The sequence below is a fragment of the Bacillus rossius genome, chromosome 1 (assembly GCF_032445375.1).
Source record: "Bacillus rossius redtenbacheri isolate Brsri chromosome 1, Brsri_v3, whole genome shotgun sequence".
Taxonomy (NCBI): Eukaryota; Metazoa; Arthropoda; class Insecta; order Phasmatodea; family Bacillidae; genus Bacillus; species Bacillus rossius.
In genome coordinates, this window is record NC_086330.1 from 261,288,147 (window position 1) to 261,308,822 (window position 20,676).

Genomic DNA, 20,676 nt, shown 5'->3' on the forward strand with positions numbered 1-20,676 from the left:
GCAAAAGACTGTTTATATTCTAACCAGCCAATCAGAGGCTAATGTAGAAGATATGTCGATCTGAACTACTTTGCCAACCTGTTTAAGTTAAATGAGAAATGGCCTCGAACGAAACATGTTCAGACTGTGTGTAACCGCACTCAACAGCTGAACATGTTCACCTCAAGTAGTTCAGACTCCCGTGTAACCGCGCCCTTACAAACAAATTTAATCGAATTATTTTCAAATTTGATTCGACTAACGATAGTTTCTGACTATCGATTTAGTCGATAATTTTTATTCAATGGTCGCGATGTCGCTCAATCACTAGTGACGTATTTGATTACAAACAGACAAGCTTCTTCATGTTCAGAGAGTCGTTGTTTAATAGATATTTGGAAATAAACTTTTGTTACTCTGCGAGTAGAGTGTTGATAGTTAAAATGGAAATAAAATGCAAAGGTCTTCCTGAAGTTTTGAAAATTGGCAAGACGAGTGACGCTGTGGTAACATTTTATATTAAAAATAAACTCGCATTTAAGGTTACGATGGAATGTGTTTGTCTTTTCAGATAATGTTTAATTGAAATAAATGTCACTTCCAGATGGAAAATAAGGAAAACAGTACTTTTACTTGTTGCACGTTTTCCGAATTTGGTTTATTTCATTTCATACTTTCGATTTTTGTTATCTGTGCATGTGGGCTTCAAATTTTTACACAAGAATGGTACTACTCGGATATCATTGCTTTTTAAGACTGAAAGAAAAATAATATTATTACGTGGTTTTTACACACTACACACGTCCCTAAATTTACAACGAAGGTATGGTTTTGTAATTACTATTAATTTGTGGAAAAAAATAAATTTTTATTTCTTACATTTCAATACCTGTTCTTCTACGCTGCCGCCGCCACTCATTATATACCAGTGATAAATAGAAATATATGTTTTACATATACTAGAGACGTTCCTGAATTCACCCTGCAAGGAAGGTTTCGTAATTCCTACTGGTTTGTAAAAAAATACCAGTTCACATCTACATTACAATACCTATGTATTCACGCAATCACGTACATTCATTGTTTATGTTTACTGAAGGTGGTGTAATGATGAAATTTGTTTAGATAATGACTATTGCAGTTGTAAGGAATTTTTAATGCTTGTATTTCATGTTTGTTGTTTTATTAAAATATGTATGTAATTGTATTACAGAATGTTTGTTATGTTACAGTGCATTTAAAGGACGTACTATTTTGAGTGATGTAATGAACGAGTCTAATGGGAGCCTAACATTTGAATTGAAATGTTAACATCATTAATTTCTTGTGAGGAATACGTGCTGTGCACTGAAGTAGCTGACACATTGATTTTTTACAGTATTTCTAGGGAATTTTTTGTTTACAGCCGTTATATTTTCTGTGTTCGTTATGGCTGGTGTTTCATGTATCAAAGTTTATTTCGGGATCCTGAAGTCTTCATCCTGATGGCATGATCCTGTTGGCTTGATCCTGTGGTACATGATGTGTGCTGTTTTAGTTCAATATGTCAAAAGATCCTGATGGCATATTCCTGTTGGCTTGAACCTGTGGTACATGAGGCTTTTTGTTTTAATTCAGTAGATATGTTATAAGGTCCTATACATAGAAAAAATATTGTCATATAATGAATTATGATTGCAAGCTGAATAAAAAGGAATTTTTTCAACTTACTATCATAATTCTTAATTGTTTCGCAATTTCTTTCATGTGCAAGTTCTTCCAGCATACTGAATTAAAACAGCAAGCATCATGTACCCAAGATCAAGCCAACAGGATAAAGTCTTCATGATCAAGGTATAAACTTCAATATATAAAATGGAAGAATTAGCGTATTTTTTATTCTCCATAGTTGGCTACAGGTGTGATAAACAAAGAAATACAAATCACAGGTAGACAATGAATGTCAGCAGCAGTGTGAAAACACAGGTATTGTAATGTAAGCTTTAAACTGTTATTTTTGACGAACCAGTAGGTATTAAGAAACCGTTTGAAAAACATATTTTCCGTTTGTATTTACTTTTCATTCCCCGAAGCCATGACATCTGATGCTGGTATAGTAATTAAGCTATAAACTATTATTTTTCACAAACTAGTAGGAATTAAGAAACCATCCCTTTAGGGTTATTTTAGGGATGTGTGTAGTGTGTGAAAACCATGTTTTCCAATTTTTTTCTTTCCGTTCTAAAAAGCCCTATATCCGAGTATTACCACAAGATTGCTTCACCATTTTGTTAATTCTGAAGGAAAGCCATTTTCTGTTAAAATTTTTTTTATTAAAATTTCAAATTGGGTAAAAGCAATAAATAATGATCGTAAGTTGCTTATTGAACTTAAGAAAATAATTTATGGTTATATCACAAGTTTTTGTTATATGTGCACAATCTTTCGACGTACTAAATTAAAATGGCAAGCATCATGTACCACAGGATCAATATTTACAGTATCATGCCACCAAGATCACTGTATAACCTTGGATATATTATGATAATGAACAATTTCCATAAATTATTATTTTTTTTCTTCCTGGCTTGTTTTCTAATTATTATCTAAGAGGGTGTTACTGAGTAAATTTCTAATGTTGCAGTTATTCGGTAAATAAAATAATAAAATTCTGAATTTTTTTTTGAACACTATAAACTGTACTGCTCTATTTAATTTTCCCTGAAAAGAGTGTTTCAAAATTCATACTGGTTTCTGAGAAATTACTGTTTATAGGTTACATTAGATAGCCTATGCAGTGATGTGACCGTCACAAAGTTTTACTTTATTTGTTACTAGCTAAAGCAGGAATTACAATAGCTCGTCTCTCCAGCCATCCGTCCTCCATCACCAATTATATGACCTGCAGCTATACATATGGCTCAAAAAATTCATCTGTCCATCCGTCAAAAGCTTGTTAACTTCATACTTTTGACGGATGGATGGATTTAATTATAACCTCCAAATGTTTACAAGTTTGTTTAATTTTGTAGATGCTTACATAATAATTTTTAAATTATCTTTGGACATATTTTAAAGGTTGTATTTTCAAACAAAAAGTAATTGATTCACAGAAATGTAATTAATTACACATGGTTACTCTAATAATTTTGAAATAAATACCAGAGTTAAAATAATTTTGTTTTATGATTTAAAAGTGCATAGCTTCGCATGATTGTCGAACTAATATAATTATTCAAAACATAAAGTTACTCCAAAATTTAAAATTTCTCTGCAGTTGGTAGCATGTACATAGAAAAATATTTTGATGGGTGAACAAAGTGTTGTGAATCCCTTGGTGGTTGAAAGACCGACAGACAGTGGCGTAGCGTGGGTGGGGCGGAGGGGGCGGCCCGCCCCGGGCGGCAGCCCGCGGGGGCGGGTCGCCGGTGAAGCGGGTTGAGATCTGATCTATGATTCATTCATTACATTTGTCAGACACACTATAATGTTCCATTTTTATCTAAAATTTTGCGCACCAACTATTTTTTAATATTTATTTAAAAGAAAAACTGCGAAATCACTGACAGAGCTCTTTATAACGTTTGTTTGTTTACATACGAACGGCAACATCGCATCACGCCGCGCGAGCCGAGTTGAGCGGCACTCATTATGTTAATTACTCATACAAAATCTTTTGTTTCACGCGTCGGCCCGTGTCGATGCCTCTCTTTCGCACTCATTGAATTTAGTACTACGCATTGTACTGTAAAGTTTGACCTTAACCCAGGGCAAACCAAACAACTTCCGCAAACCGGGACACAGTAAAACTCCTATATTGCCCCGTACCGCGAGCGCAGGTAAACCAAAAAAAAAAATATTAAAACCCAAACTAATAGCAGGCTTAAAAAATACTAATAAGGTTGCGAACAGTGAGAGGAGGCAGCAAGTTCAAAAGACGCAAAATTTATATGACAACATTTAATAAATATATATATCATAAAATCGTTTCATCACAAATAGGCGCATCCATCATAAAATACATGCCATATTACTACTTATAAAAAAAATAGCTATATAATAATTCCAAAAAAAAACTTTAACAATTTCCCCAGAAAATTATAATTTGATCATATACTTCGGAGCTCCGAAAATTAAATATAATTACCAAAAAGGCATTAAAAATATATAAGAACATATTAATACAAATACAAATACAAATATAGATACGCACCGGGCGTATCACCGCTGTAAATACCAATTAACATAGGCGAAATCTAGCAAAAAATTGACACACCTTAACATGAAAATAAATATACCAAAAATTTAGCAAATTACAAATTATGGGTTTACAAGCCCTTCTCAGTTAAGTCATTTTCTAACGGTCGACACCTTTTTTCTTCTAGGTCTGGCAGGGATTGGGTGAAACACGCTGAACGTAAAATCCCAGTTTCAGTTTTATTAGTCCGTTAATTTAAATCCCAAAAATCCACAAATTATAGTTTCACACCAGGGGTCAAAGGGGCAATCCTTGTATTGTTTTTCTTGCAAGCTGTTTTGCAGTTCCGGCTCTAACTTCGCATCTGATGAAGGATTCAAAAAATGGTGGAAGCTAAATACAAGAATAGGAGACCATGAAAATAGCCTGGGCCATGAACAGAGCTTCTTGAAATGGAAGGAGTTGGAAGTTCGCCTGAACTGTAAAGCAACCATCGATCAGAAACAACAAGAAGTTTTCGAAAGTGAGGAGAAGAAGTGGAGGGATGTACTGTACAGGTTGCTGAATATTATCCAGTTCTTAGCCAAACAGAATCTGGCCTTCAGAGGACATCGAGAAGACATTCGAGGAGATGATAGTGGCAATCGCGAGAACTTTCTGGAGTTAGTGCACCTCCTAGCTAAATACGACCCTCTTCTAATGGAACACCTGACAAAGATAAAGCTGGGAGCAAGAGTCTCAGTTTCGTATCTATCTCCAGAAACCCAGAATGAATTTATAAACTTACTGGGACAGCAAGTTCGATCCACCATCATCCGTCGTATTCAAGAAGCTAAATATTATTGCGTAATCTTCGACAGTACACCAGACATCTCCCACAATGACCAAATGAGCCAAGTTCGTACATATCGAAGGAGAAAAAGTCGCCGTGATAGAATCTTTCATTGACTTCTTCGAACCAAAAGGAAAAAATGCAGAAGATCTCAGCAACGATATAATCGCGAAGGTAACATCAGACGGACTGGACATACAGAATCTGAGAGGACAGGCTTATGACAATGCTGCCACAATGTCAGGGATCCACAATGGAGTTCAAGCCCGGATTAAAGCACTGAATCCGAAAGCTATATTCGTTGCATGCACAAAACACTCACTAAACTTGGCTGGGGTACACGCTGCTTCTGAATCAGTGGATTCCGTGACGTTTTTTGGAACTCTGGAGAAGCTGTTTGCCTTCTTTTCCGCATCAACTGTTCGATGGAACGCTTTGGTTGCCGTCACAGGTCAAGCAGTAAAACGAGTCACTGAAACGCGCTGGAGCGCTAGACATGTAGCTGTCAAGATGCTTAAAAATAAGTTTGAGGTAGTTCTTGAGGTACTGGAACAATTAACAGATTCATCTCAAACTTCCGAAACAAGATCGGGAGCCAGTCTTCTCCTGACAGCCATGCAGTCATTTAACTTCCTAACTTTTCTTGGCTTTTGGGCTGCAGTGCTACCTGAAGTAGATGACGCACAGATTTACCTGCAGCAACGAGGACTAAGTGTGGATAAGTGTGCTCAGAAACTCTGCGCTTTGAAAACCCTCTTAGTGGAAAGTAGAGACCGTTTCGTGCAAGAAGCAATTGACTTTGCTAAGACTCTCTGCGATAAACTCGGAATCGAACTCAAAACGAGAAGAATTTGCAGGAAAAAACGCATGCATGGCGATGAATCTTCTGAAGATGCAGCTTTGTCTCACGAACAGGAAATCCGTCGAGAGATTATCGCATCATTCGACAAGATCATTCAAGAAATGACGACTCGATTCCAGCAAATTCAAGAAATATCGGACAAGTTCGGATTTTTGATGCCAGCGAAACTTTTGGACAGCAAGTTCGGGGATCTTTCCCATGTATTAGAAGACATCGACAAGGACGAGTTTCAGATAGAGCGGAAGCGTCTTCAGCAGTTTGTTGTTGTTGCCTGTTCTGAATCAGAGGAAGATATAAGTTGTAAAGGACCACTGGAGCTCCTCCAGTTCATTCAAAAACTGAATCTCGGAATTTCGGTTCCAAATATAGTCATCTTGATTCGTATATATTTGACTTTGGCGATTAGTGTTGCAAGTTGTGAAAGAAGTTTTTCAAAGTTGAAACTAATAAAAAATTACCTCAGATCTACTATGAGCTCCGCTAGACTATCAAACTTGGCTATATTGTCAATTGAACAAGAATTGGCTGTTAATATTGATTTTGACAAAGTTATTTCTGACTTCGCTGCTCATAAGGCCCGTAGAATCCGCTTGTAAAACCGCTCATCCTATTTTAACTTCAATATAAGGTACCTCATTGCATGTGAAATTTAATTTTAATGAAGCACCTATAGAATGGGGGCGGCAAAATAGGTCTCCCGCCCCAGGCGCCGAGATGGCACGCTACGCCACTGCGACAGATGGACAGAAGCGACAAGCTATTCTAATTACGGCTTAATAGCATGTGGCTTCGCTCCCGCAATTTAAGGGTGTAATTGCAATCTTACCATTTAAAGAAAGATATGTGATTTATTCCAAAAATTTATACTAAGGAAATAGACACCATTAATTGGCAGGCGCATAAAAATTTAATTCATAGCAAAACCGTTTAAGAATGATACTTTCTAAAAGTTTTTAATGCATAGGACTTTAAATATTTAGTATAGATGAAGTATCTGGTTTTATAACTTCTGTTTTAGTTTGTTCGAGGATATATTTTACCTTGATAAAAGCACACTTAACACGTTTTCATTACACATGAGCTGGACAATTTAAAAAAAAATTTTTAACATACATCTATTTTATTTTAATTAAGTTAATGCCATCATTTTCATAACTCTTTTATTTAATATGGTTTAAACTATACTTAGAGTATTTAAATAATTTCACCTTATTACAATACCTCCATTATTTTAAGATATTTGAATAATTGCATCTTTATTTGAAATGTAGAGTACAGAGATCAAATTTATTACCTAAAATATTAGTTGATTCTTAGTTATGCTTAGTATTACTTGAACATTTTTTTTGAAATTTTACCCTTCTCTTTTTCCCACAGGCATGCCTGTGTGAAAATTCAGAACTATGTAAATATATCAATATCCATTAGCCAAATAAAACCAGACATAATGTATTTTTTTACTGCATATGTGGACTCCAAAATAATTATAATAAACTTATGTTTATTATACTGAGTTTAACTTTATCTTGCCAATACTGATTTAGTGGAATCAAAAATGTTTTAGAAAATTTTTTTTTAGTGATATCAATTTCTGTTACAACCAAAAGAGATGATATTTCGGAGAACATTGATTAAGAGATGATAGCTTAAAGTATGTTTATTAATCATTGCCTATATCTTAAATTTAGTTTGGTTTGATTGGGGGATCTTTTTTTAATGTTAAAACAATATTTACAATATTTCACCCCGTAAGAAGTAGAACTTCAGCAAGAAGTAAAAACGTGTTGGTAGATTTTGCATGTTTATAAATCATACAGCATAACTTGTATACAGCTTGATTAGCTTTATAGATTCAACCTTAATAATAAAAAAGTTTACCATCTTTTCACACCTTTTGTGGTCAAAAATAGAATAATGGTAAGGTAAAGAACATGCTATTAAATCATATAATGTACCGAGTGCTGCCTCATCATCAGTTGTCTCTGGATTGTTTTAAGTGATTTAGTAGGCTTTTATTATGCTTTTATTTAAATTGATTCCTTGATTTACATTTTGTGGTTCTGTTGTTCTCTCTGTTATTTCAGCAACAAGCTGCACTTTTGTTATCTTTTCTTTCTTTATATTATGCTCTATCTTTTTCTTTAGCAGTCTCGTACAAAGCAGCATTTATCTAAATGCATGCTGTTAGTCTTTGCTCACAGTCTCGTTTGTATCTCTTCTGCAGTTTTTGGATGCTTTATTGGTTTCAGCATCTAAAATTAAAATAAATGAAGTCATGCATCCGCAAAAACAAACACAACTGTATCCTACAATCCGCACAAACCAGCACGCCTATCCTATAAAATTATGACTTCCATGGATCAAAGGTCACATCCATGGGCATATTTTTAACATGAATCCATACATGTAACGTCCACTGAAGTGACAATTTTCCATTACAATTTTCGAAACATAACCTCAAAATCAGATTTAACATGCAAATTTAGCTAAGTGTTTTAATGCAAAAATGCATTAAAACCACAAAATCGAAGTGCATGACGGAAATGTATATAACCTTTGTAATCAACTTTGCTCGACGAGTTGTGAGTAGAAAAACGGTACGTATATATCGCGGTTCTGTCTGCATTCATAACAATATCAATAATTATTGATCAGTCACTAATGATCATTAACAATAAATATTACTCGCTGTTAAAATAATTACACCATAATTTTTTTTAGTAATTATCAAAGTTAGGTTTGAGTATAATAAACTAGTATTTAATTTAATATTATGTAAAGGTTAGATGTGATCGAGTATATTCTAATAGACTGATTTTGTTGTTCTGCAAAATATCACCTTATCATTGAGTTATAGAGCAACATATTCTGCAAATGGCTTCATAGACATACTGCAATGAATTCATAGTCATTGATAATGTTCTGCCGTCCAATGAATGAACAACATGTCTGCTGCCCCGCAACCGGAAAACTAAATGGTACAGACCTACCTCATGGTATTTCTTTACATTATAAGTATTATAACCATATTGCCATAAAGTGAAAATAAAAACAGTTAATATTCCATGCACTGGATTTGTTTAAACTTTTTTAACTAGTATATTCCTAGTGGGACATAACATTTTACACGCTCGCAGGCTCATAATTATAATACAATGTGTGATTTAATTAATTAAATAATAATTCATGACAAAATACTTACCCTGTCAAACTAAAGTACAAAAAGCATTATACCAGCAAAACATTTTAGTTACACAGTTAAAACAATACTCATATACTCAAATACTCACAATACTGATTTACATATGTTATTAAAATAATAGGTATTTAAAAGAACACCATTTTTTTGCCAATATGGCTCGTGGCACGGTGCACAACAATAAGCTCAATCCCTGTTGTGTTGCCCTCTGCCCAAATACTCCCTTACTAGATGCCAGCAAGTCGGCTGGCATCAGGCGCAGGCGGGTTCTTACCGCCGTAACCCGCCTATCCCTGCAGCATGGCAGGGTTCCACCTGAGCCGCACGCCACCACGTGGAGCCTGCTCAAGGCATTGGGGCCCGACAGGTTCTCTGTACCATCCGCAACGTATTAGTGTCAGAAATTGTTTCACAGCAATGTTTCACGAAAATTTGGTCTTGAAATTTTACTCCCATCGCACCCAAAGTTTCACTTAAATAAATAATTAACCTTGCATTAAATATATCCATTTCTTTTTGAAGTGGTAGTATTTTATTTATACTTTACTATCACAAAGCAAGATTCTGATATTTAGTTACTACAGGTTAGAAAAGTAATAGTCACAGTTATTTTTTTTATAAAATGAGAAATACCCTTTATAACTTACTGCTAAGCTATAACTTATTTTGTTCACCACCCATCTTCGTTACTCTGTTGAGATCCTGGTTAATGACATAGGTAACACAAAGGAAATACTCATATTCATAAATGCCAAAAACATGAACTGTTGGGAGGATGGGGAGAACACACTTATTTTGTTTTCATTTGAGGGCAAGTTAGTTAATTCCTTTGGACTATCACTTGGGGGTCCTAGAGTCGGTGCCTGTTATCCTATTTGCTAATCAGTGAAAAACAATTTTGTTGTATCTTATTCTTCTGCTGGTTTCCACGAGCATGTATTCATGTTTGCTTTTTCTTTTAAAATAAATGCAAAACTTTATTTAGTTTAGTTTAATGAATCCTTTACGTGCATGCTGTGTGTACAAGTTGGCCCTGAGATATTGGATAAGTCATGTTGTACAAAATACTAACACACCACAATATCAAATTAAATAAATCAGCAAATATTTATTATAATTTTTGATTTCTTGAATTTTCCACAGGCTCTGCAGCAAGTTGGGCCAGTCAGCAAGCTCCACATGTAAAAAAAAAAATGAAGGAATAGAATTTTTTTTTTGTGTTTTTCAACATAGGATTATTTAATATTCTTCTTGCAAACTTGTTGGCAGGACGCCGAGATGGAAGACTTCTACCTGCTGCACAATGGCAAGATAGTCTCGAGCACGGATGTGGTCACCGACGGAGTGGTGCACGTGGTGCCACGCCTGCGGGGGGGCAAGGGAGGTGCGTGCCTCCCCTCTCGTGTCTGCAGAGACCATGGACCAGTCAGATCTCAAATACCATCAGACAGTATTCAAAGGATTTAATACAGTCTAGACGATAAAAGATTCTAAGAAAAATATTAGAGAAAATAAAGGAAACTACATAATTTTTTTTTTTTTCGTATGTAACTTTTTTTTCATACCTATCCTGTCACCATTTCCCAAGATATATTGTTTCTGAAAATTTAGTTTTGTGAAACAAATATTTAAACATCCTAGGTACCGTAATATGTTTCATTTCTTGTGCATTATTTTATTATTGGCCCTTGAGACCTAGATTTGGATTTGTGTTTTTTTTTTTTTTTTGAGATATTCTTTGGGATTTGAATTCGAGATTCGGATTCGAGAAAATTGGGATTTGACCAATCACTAATTTCCATTTATTCTGGTTCCATATCTCCTTGACTATGATGTTATCACAGCTTGACATGTTCCATGCACGTCGGGATGTTGCGAAAGGTATTGCTCCTTACTGTATCATTTTAAGCCATGGGTGCAATATAATAATCAATGTCATATTATTTACTTTTTTTTTGATGATGAAATGGAAAGAAAAAGTCATGAGCTATTATTTCAGTGACGTGGTGGATAATGCTGGCATACAACACACTCTTGTTGACAGTATTGTTTTGTGATCTGTATAAATATTTTACCATATACTATATTTTGTAATACAGTGCCTAAATCTGAAAATGCACTTGCGTTACTTTTCTCACAGTAGACTTAATTCATCACCAAGCAAGGTATGACAGTCGTAAGACCGACTTGCATTCATGAGGACTAAGAGAGGAATCCTGGTCCAACTTGAGTTCGGTTTTCCATGGTTGCCTGAAATCTTTTCCGGCAAATTTTTGAATGTTTTATGATTCTAGGCCATGGCTGATTTCTTCCCCAGTATCCCTGACTTTTAATACATGTATCTGTCTCTGCTCTCAAATAACTTTATTGACAACCAAGTACTTCATTTTTTTAGCATGTATATAAGTTTCCCTGGATTTGGGAGACCAACTTACACACTGTTAAAGAATACTTGCATGTAGTTAGCCATGTGCTTCGGTGGATAAAAATGTCAAGGGGGAGGGGGTGGAGTAATCAGTTTTCAGAAAGTGCAGCTCTCTAAATTTTGGGTTTTCATGGTGCATGAGTATTTCCATTATTATTTTTTGTAAATCTATAATTCATTGTTTTGCAGAAAAATGTTTGGTATGCTAAGTTGGTGTGTGACTATTTTGTAAAGGCTTTGGCTCGATGCTTCGGGCGATCGGGGCGCAGATTGAGAAGACTACAAACAGAGAAGCGTGCAGAGACCTCAGTGGACGTCGACTAAGAGACATAAACGAAGAGAAGAGGTACAGCTTGTGATACTTGAAGTGTACTCCCACCATACAAGTTTAAAATAAAATAATTTTGTTCTTAATTGGGCTTTAAGGGATGTTGATGGTTTCTCTTTAGAATTTTCAAATTTTTTGTTCCTCTTGGTGAGAGGCGGGTGATCCTTATCACTCAACCTCTTTGGCCCGTAAATGATACTGACATGAAGGTATTTGAATATGTAGGGACATGCAATTATCACATTTGCAATAACACAAAACAAATTTTTTGCAAATTCTAGCATTTTTTTTGTTCAAAAGGGCAAATTTTTTTAATCTTTAGTAAATATTGAGAATTCATTCCTAAAAACTCAGAATACTGTGTAATTCACAATTAAAAATAAACTTACATAAATTTATATGATAGTTGGGTCTGAAAATAACAAGAAATTGATGAAAATTATCAGCTTACTTGATATTCAAATGATTTTTTGAGTTATGTATGTGGAGTTGTGTATGACCACCAACCATTCGAGTGAGAACTGCTTCTTCTGTATTGATGGGTCTAAGGAATTTTTATTCTGGTTTTGTGTAATGTTTTTTATGTGATCTTAGTTAAAAATTGCACATCCAAGATTGACCCAATTACATAATATTTTACATCTCTTATGATATTTTTAGATGCATTTTTAAATATGCTGAACTGATGCTGGTTTTGATATGGTTTTTATATTTTTTTGGCTAGTTAGTAGGCTAGATCAAATAAATGTTGGGTTGAAATACTATTTTTAATAATTATGAACTATTAAAAATAAGGAAGATGGAGTTTGGACTTCACAATGCACTTCTTTACTGTTAATATTTATCTGCGTGGTGAATGTGCATCACGAAAACAGTTGGTGGAAACAAGTGGTGTGGCAGGAACAGTTGACGTGTGTGTCAGCTATAGGGCTGTGTTGCGTCGGCAGGCTGAAGAACTGGATCACTCAGCAGGCGGAACGGGAGCGGGAGGCCGCAGAACGGCGCAAGAAGCGGCTGGAGCGCCTGTGTGCGGAGCCGCGGCACGAGTTCCGTGACCAGGGCTACGAGCAGGAGCGCTCCCAGCTGACGGAGAAAGTGAACGACGCAGTGGAGCAAGGTTTGTTGGCGCTATGGTGGGACAGATGTGCAGCTCAATTTAAAAAATTTGTAGTATTGTTAAGGCTTGGCTTTACCCACCATTTCGGTTAATGTTTGTTCGTGACTTTTTTAAATCTTGGAGAGTTTCTTCAGATGTTCCATTGTTTATATTAGAATGTTGCAAATTTTGTTATATATATATACTTTCTGTTGTCTGATATTTGTAAAAATCCAGGGAAGTATTCATAATTAAATTTTTGGCTATAAGTTAATTGTCTTGGTTTCCCTAGCTGGGTAATGCATACCAATTGGCTTTTGTAGTGTCATTTTTTAAAAATTTGTTTACTAAATCTGCACTTAGTAAAAAAAAGAAAATCTATAATTGTGGGTGCAGAGCAAAAATAGTGATAAGTCCTTTTCATCTGAGAGTTTTTAATTTTTTTATATGTATTAGTTTTCATCTATTTATTTAAATTTTGGCATTAAATGTCATAAATAATATTTTCTAAAGTCTTTAGGTACACCTTGTTACATTATATCTACCACTAGGCTTTGGTTTTTAACAGCTGGAAGGAAAAAAAACAGATTATTTCCTTAGGGCAACTACAACTATCATGATAATCACACAGTTCACAAGTGTTTGCTTCAAGTAGCCAAATCTTAGTCCTATGCCAAGTCCACCCAAAATATTTAGTACGGAAGCTTTATTGCACGTGTTATTAACATATTTGAAATTTCAAGATGAAGAAGCATAATCCCCTTTAATATGGATGCTGTATTGCGAGCTGTGACAACATTTTCAGGGTGGCCACCAGCCTTGAATTTTGGAAACAGCAGGAAATATGCATGAATTTTCATCAATAGGGAAAAAACTTCGACTTATGCTTAAATTACTTGTCGCTAGGAATTACATTATCACTCTCACAGATAATATGTCTGCTAGTTTTATATGTTATGTCAAACCCAGACTTTTGATGATACATATTACAATTTAAGTTCAAATTAACAATAGACCAGTAATAGTTTTTACAGTTTGCTAATTGGTGCCAGTTTTTCTTTAAAGTGGTTACGTCAACCATGATGAATTTTAATGACCACTGCCATATTGAAAATTGGCGGCCGATCACCAAACAATTCAATACCTGTATCGTCCTTGGGCATTCGCATCATCAATATGGCAAAGTTGTTATTTTACAGAAGGTTTTAGGTGTAGACGTAGAGTGAATTGATTTTAAATACAAAGTGCATCCAACTTATTGAGACGTTGCTTACGAGATGTTAATTTTACCTAATAATTTTGTTTTTTTCTATTGGTTGAATTTTGTATAAAGCTTCCGATCAATTTTATGGTATAAATGACACCATAAATACCCAGAATCATTTTCCTGTTCCATACAGACGAGCTACTATATTGGAAAATAGTTGTAGTTTGCGAAAGATGTAATTTTGCCAAAAGCTATTCAGAAGAGTTCTTCTAATTTCTGTGCACAATGATCAAGTTGAGATATTATCTTCTCTCGTGTGTCAATAGTGTTATGTTACGGTTTGCATGGGGAAAATGTAAGTAAATTTATTTCCTATCACAAATTGTTAATTGCATACTTATGGCTCTATCAATACTGAAAAAAAAATATATTTTCTTACAATTTACATGTAAGTGTTTAAACTTTGTTTTTTGTTGGTGTAAAACTATTTAAAACCCTGGCACAATTAGGTGGTCCTCAGATGTGACCCTACCGGATTCTGAAATTGTATGTACATGATGTCACTCTGTACATGTCGAGGTGGTCAACTTTAATATTTGGGGTCATCAGCAGTCTGGCAGGGTGTGTGGATTCGATTCACCATTGTTTTTTGATGTTATGAATGACATTTGCCAAATAAAAGATTTATCCAATATACAAAGGTGCAGTAAACACTATTCGGGTTCATTGAAAATGTATATTACATAAAATAAAACTTATTAACAAACAAAGTATGTTCTTAAAACATGCTCACTTACGAACTTTGGCTGTCTGAAAATGTGTTTGAGAGCATAAACAAGAGTGTTGCATTCACACATTTTTAACTGTTTTATTCTTTAATTATGTTGTATTTAATTTTATTAAAATGTATAGGTCTACCTTTAAAAATTGTTTATTTATAAAATATGCCACAATTAGTTAATGAAATGGCAAATTTATGAAAGCTTCTATTCACAAATAAAAATAGCAAGTATTTCGATGAGCACATGAAAATGTACATAGCCAATGTTTACTTCATTCGTGAACTCAGGATCTGTATTGACTAAAGCAGGAATGAAACAGATTTTTGTGTAGTTTTCTTGAGTGGTTCTTGCCTACCATTATTATATTTATTCTTAGCAATTAATAGTAGGGGTGAGCCGATGCCGATTGCCGATTATTAAGATCGGCCGATTTTGGTCATTTTTGTCATTTGCATGATCGGCTTCATGCATGCTGATCCTTTTTGCCGATTACCGCTTTCTGAAGACAAAAAAAAATCTCTACTTAACACAAAAGTGCCGACATATATTTTGCTTCAGAACTATTGCTTGACGTTTTTAAGTAACATTTGCGTTACTTACGTGTTTTAATCTTTTCTGCAGAAAAAAATTAAGTAAAGTTATTCTTAAAAAATAAACATATTCATGAAAAGTACGTTTGTTAAAAAAGAGTAAACAAAAGCACACCAAACCATTTATTAAGTCATGCATAGGGGCCTGTTCTTTTCGCGATCGCGATTAAACGACGATAAACGCGAAATCACCGTAAAATACAGTTTTACTCGAGATCGCCATAACACAGGGTTTAAACACGAAATTTAGTATAAAAACACGAAATCACAGTGTTTTTACTCGTCACTGGTAAACAAACACCGCAACATGGCCGCCACTGAACATTAGTCATAAATGCACTAAAGCAAACAAAAGCTTACACACGCTCACGTTATAATGTTAAACTCAAAAATATACTGTAAAAATACGTAAAACTACGGCGTTTATTTTCCTTTCCGGCATAATGTTTGGATAGATAAGACAAACAGGCGAAGTTTTAAAGCCTACGGACACCGCTCGGGGCACTGACGTCAGCTTGGAACAGCGACACCCGATAAATACAAAAGCAAGCAGATGATTGGGCGAACGGTGGCGGTGTTTGGAACAGCCTTACGTGAGTGGCCATACCACGTCAGCCGGGGGCGCTGGCATATAGTTCGAACTGCGTCTTAATATCAAGCAGAAAGCATTTTAAATCGCGTCAAAAAGCAGAAAAATGTAAATAAACATTCATTTTCAAATTGTGTGACGATGATTAGTTGGTCAACAGTGTGTTATAGATTTTGTTAAAGGGATTAATAGACAAACATTCATTTTCGAATTGTGTGACGATGATGATTAGTTGGTCAACAGTGTGTTATAGATTTTGTTAAAGGGATTAATAGATTTCCAGATTAGTTTATGGGAAAAACAACTAATAATCAGTGTCTAAATCAAAAGTTTATCATATAAATATATGTAACCTATTTGTTTAGGGTATTCAGTAATGAGTAGTTTCAAGTAAAATTATTTAACTTTAGTAATTTGGAGCATATTTTTCAACCAACTTAAAAAAGCACTAATCGGTCAAAAAAATCGGCATGATCGGTACCACATTTCTGGCATCGGCATGATCGGCAAATGTGTTGATCGGCTCACCCCTAATTAATAGTGTTATGGCGAGCAACAAAATGTAAGATAGTAGCGTAATAATATAAAATAAATCTGAGTATCTTAAAGTATCTTAAAATATAAATATATCGCCAGGATGCGAGGCCAGGACCAGCGCCGAACACGCGCAGTTGCCGCGGACGTTTCCATAAATTAAAATAATTAGGAAATTTAGCAAATTATAACTATTTCTACTAGGCACACAGACAGACTAATTACTGGTTAAGAAAGAGATTAGGGACAACATCCCTTGACTAGCTGACTACATTTTTGTACGATGACCAATTGAAGTCTTGCTGTGTATGCGTCTATGATTCGAGGTGGTCAGTCTGCTAGCGCGGCGCGGAGTCCCTGCGGGGCGGCAGCGACTCGTAATTAAAACAGGCGATTGCTTTCGAAAGAAAAGAAGGGGGGGGGGGACATTGGATTCCGGACCGAAAGGTTCCAATGATTTCCGAGGGGGTGGTTGAGAAATACTGACTTTGATATCTCGAAGTTGGTGTTAGTGGCCGATCGCAGAGCGACCTACTGAGAGGTGTCCGAAACAAGAAGAGATCGACTTGTGCATCTCTCGCACAAGGCGACTTTGAAAGCATGGAGCTTATGGAGGGGACTAGTGCAGCTCTCTGGTGGCTTGGAAATGACTTACGGGGCACTGCTTGTGGCGTGAGGCGTCTAGGGGCAGCCGTTTAGCGGGTGTTAAAACACCCAGGGGAAATAACTTGCAAATCTGCCACGAGAGGGCAGAGGCGGTTCTTTTGAAGACCGATGGGTGTCCTTGGCTTCAGCCGGGTTCAGGGTTGGTGGCCGGTCAGTGCACTATGCATGGTTTCCTGGAAATGCTGTAGGTAGGGGGGGGGGGGGGGGTAACACTGCACTACGGTGGGAAATTAAGCCAGAGAAATGTCGATACAATGAGAAAATCGACTTGCGGGTGTGCCTCTAGGCTGCTTGCCTCAGGAGAGCTTCGAGAAGAACAGGCTCTGGGAGAACGCAGAGATAAGCCGTCCTGACCATGGCTCGAAGGAGAATTACAGGTGACGGGCGTGCATCAAAGCGGGGATAACACGAGTGCAACTGCTAGCTTGCAAAGACTCGGCAAAATAAGATCTAGGACTGGGAATAGGATTGGGGAGACTGGCCTGACATAGATGAAATGGGAGGGTACAGAGAGTGGAAAAATTTAAGTTTTAGCTACAAAAGTACTGGTAAAAGTAAATAGTTCAAATAAATTAAATTAATTAATTCAAATTCAAAATTGGGCCATAAAATGCTAATTGGCGGCACATTGGCTAACCTAATCATTCTTTATAAAGGCGAACTACTGGTAAACTACTTCATGTATGACAATGCTCTCTTTGAAAACATGTTAGGACTTTTCATAAAATAGAATTTTGAATTGTTTTCCAGAAAAGATTTTCTCTTTCAGAATCATCACCTAGAAAAGTTGTAAGGTGAAAATCATTTAAAATGCTGTTATCTAATTTTCTCATATTTAAATTACTTAACCATCGCCTGTATTGCATTTTCCAGAAACCAGTGGGAATAAAATACTCTATTTTAAAAAAAATTATAATTAGGTATGATTTGATAGTTATATTTTACTTTTTTACTTAACACAAATGACTTGCTCGTTGAAGACACACATGTACTTTAATATTAGTATTTATTTATTTCAGTTTGTTAATTTTAAACAAATATAAACACCAGGAACATATAATTATTTTCTATAATTTTTGTAATCACTCAAGCTTGGCTTGATTTTTAAGAACTCGACTCAACTAAAAATTATCAAGTATAGACATGGCTCTAAGGTATTTATTAGTATTACTAAACTTGGCTCATCTCTAATTGACCCATAAATTTTCAGACTTGTCTATTTCTATGAAATATATGAACCAAAGAGATAGGGAAAATAATATTACTAAATTAATTTTTACATTACTGAATTTGGTACATTTTTAAAACACACAAACACTTGATTAATTTTATTGTGCTAAGTAATTCTATCCATGCAAATTAATTTATACTTGCTAGGCAAAAAAATTATTTAATTGAGGGTTCAACATTGTATACAATATCCAAAAGCTTGATTACGGTGTGTGTCTACAGTCTTGAAAAAGTAACAAAATTGAAGGACTGGTCATAAGTCATGCAAAAAACTCATAATAAATAGTTATGGTGTTGAAAGTCATGAAACTTTTATTTTCACAGGCTTTTTTTTGCTAACTTGCATTTGGTTTTTTGACCCATCACTTTAGTTTATAATTGTACATTAAATATAAATACGTACATAGTTGGAGCCTGTCCACTTAAATCATGGGAAAAGTATTTCTAAAAATATTTTAGGTTTGTAACATAAAATATTTAACACATTCCTGTGAATAGTGTTTCTGTTTTGTAAAAGTCCTGAAATTGGGTTGCCAGGCATTTTAGACATCCTGTATTGACATTCCAACCAAATTGTTTGCACATAATATCAGCACTAGTTTTGAATAGTACTATATTTATCTGTATGTTCCATAGGTTTCAAAGCCTCATTGCAAAGCGGGCCTAGCAAACGTAAAGCAGATGCACCGAGCACAGCCTCGAAGAAGAAGAAGTCGTGTTTGTGGTATGTTCTCCATTTCATTTGTAATGTCTCTTGTAGGAGACTGGGCCAGTATGGTCGAGTGGTCAAATCAGTAACCTCAAACTGATGTGATCCAGGTTCAAATCCTGGCTGGGCCACACCCAGATTGTTCGCAAGTGGGAAATGATAGCAGCCATGGCTGAGACCACCTTCTGTGCTTCCTCTCACCGTTCACCCCCCATCTTCCATCTATAATGACCTAAGTGTCGGTGAAACATCAAATAAAAATTTAAAAGAATAATGCAATACAAAATAAAGCTCACAGTATGTTAAATTAAAATGACTACACATCCTCTACCCCCCGCCCCCTTTTCTAAATGATCAGAAGCTTGAGCTTGCCAAAAATCGGAATGGTGTTGGAATATTATCTAATAATTGGAGGTTCTCAGTTGGCTTTGGTCACATGGTACCTTTTTGTAGCTATTTGGGTAATTTTTTTATTATATATTTAAAATTTATTTTTGATTAGATTTATTTTCTTACTACAGGTAATAGTTTCAATACAGTACCAGGTTAACCTGAATGTTTCAATTAAGTGATTGTATTTTTTTGTTAAATTAAATGTATCTAATAATTTTTAGGCTGGATGCTGAAATTGACCTAAGCTCCACAGAAAGTGATGATTCACTTGGGAGTGAAGAAGGAAGTGTATCAAGTTGTGCTAAACCGCTTTCATGTCCATCGATGGATGACGTAGGTGCTATACAATCATCTGTTAAAAACATCAGTAAGAAACAAAGTGATTGTGAAGAATTGTCATCTAGTAACTGTGAGTCAGGATCAAATTACGATGAAGCTAATCCAAGTGGAATAGTGAACACTGTTTAGTTCATAAATAATTTCCATGTAAATTAATGTTTATATTTCTATGTACTTATGTTTTGTTATATGTATGTAACATTTTGCAAAAAATATTGAAATGAATGTATTAAAAATTTATGTTTTAATCTTTTTGTCAGTATGGTGTTGAAAAATTTCTGTACCAAATTTGTGGATTGTTAAGATTTAGGTGAATGTGATTAGGTATGAGAAATGAGTGCTCATTCAAGGCAGATAGTAAAAGCACATTAATGACAATCACTAGACTATCGTAGCATCCGTCATCTTGTCAGCCATCTTGACCGCCATCTTGAAAGCTATCTTAAAAACCTGTAATTATTAACCTAGAAATTGGAAATATTTAAAAAATCATTAATTGATTTCTGTCCTTGGTTTGATCCAGTCTATGCAAAAAAAAAAAGTAATAAAGCCCAAAAATATTTATTTCATTAAATATGACCTCACTTAATGTAAATTTAACATTTTATCATAAAAAGAAAGAATTAAAACAAACATTTACACAAAAAATATTTATAACTAATTTCTATTCTACGTCATGAACAAAGCATACAAATCAACATAATTCATTAAATTTGAAATGATTTTGAAACCAGTCCTT

At 35.1% G+C, this 20,676-nt stretch overlaps 1 protein-coding gene across 3 annotated transcripts; it reads left to right on the plus strand.

The window, feature by feature from the left end:
- Positions 1 to 283: 283 nt before the first annotated feature.
- On the plus strand, positions 284 to 20,185 carry LOC134527530 (splicing regulator SDE2). 3 transcript variants are annotated; one of them, XM_063360280.1, is made up of 6 exons: positions 284 to 485; positions 10,319 to 10,433; positions 11,709 to 11,820; positions 12,750 to 12,919; positions 19,133 to 19,220; positions 19,820 to 20,185. In XM_063360280.1, the coding sequence occupies exons 1-6, from the start codon at positions 345 to 347 to the stop codon at positions 20,064 to 20,066; spliced, it is 873 nt and encodes a 290-aa protein (XP_063216350.1). In that variant the 5' UTR covers positions 284 to 344; the 3' UTR covers positions 20,067 to 20,185. The 3 variants fall into 3 exon arrangements, with proteins under 3 accessions (XP_063216350.1, XP_063216351.1, XP_063216352.1); XM_063360281.1 differs by lacking the exon at positions 284 to 485 and adding an exon at positions 529 to 2,330; XM_063360282.1 differs by lacking the exon at positions 284 to 485 and adding an exon at positions 531 to 802.
- The last annotated feature ends 491 nt before the right edge of the window (positions 20,186 to 20,676 follow it).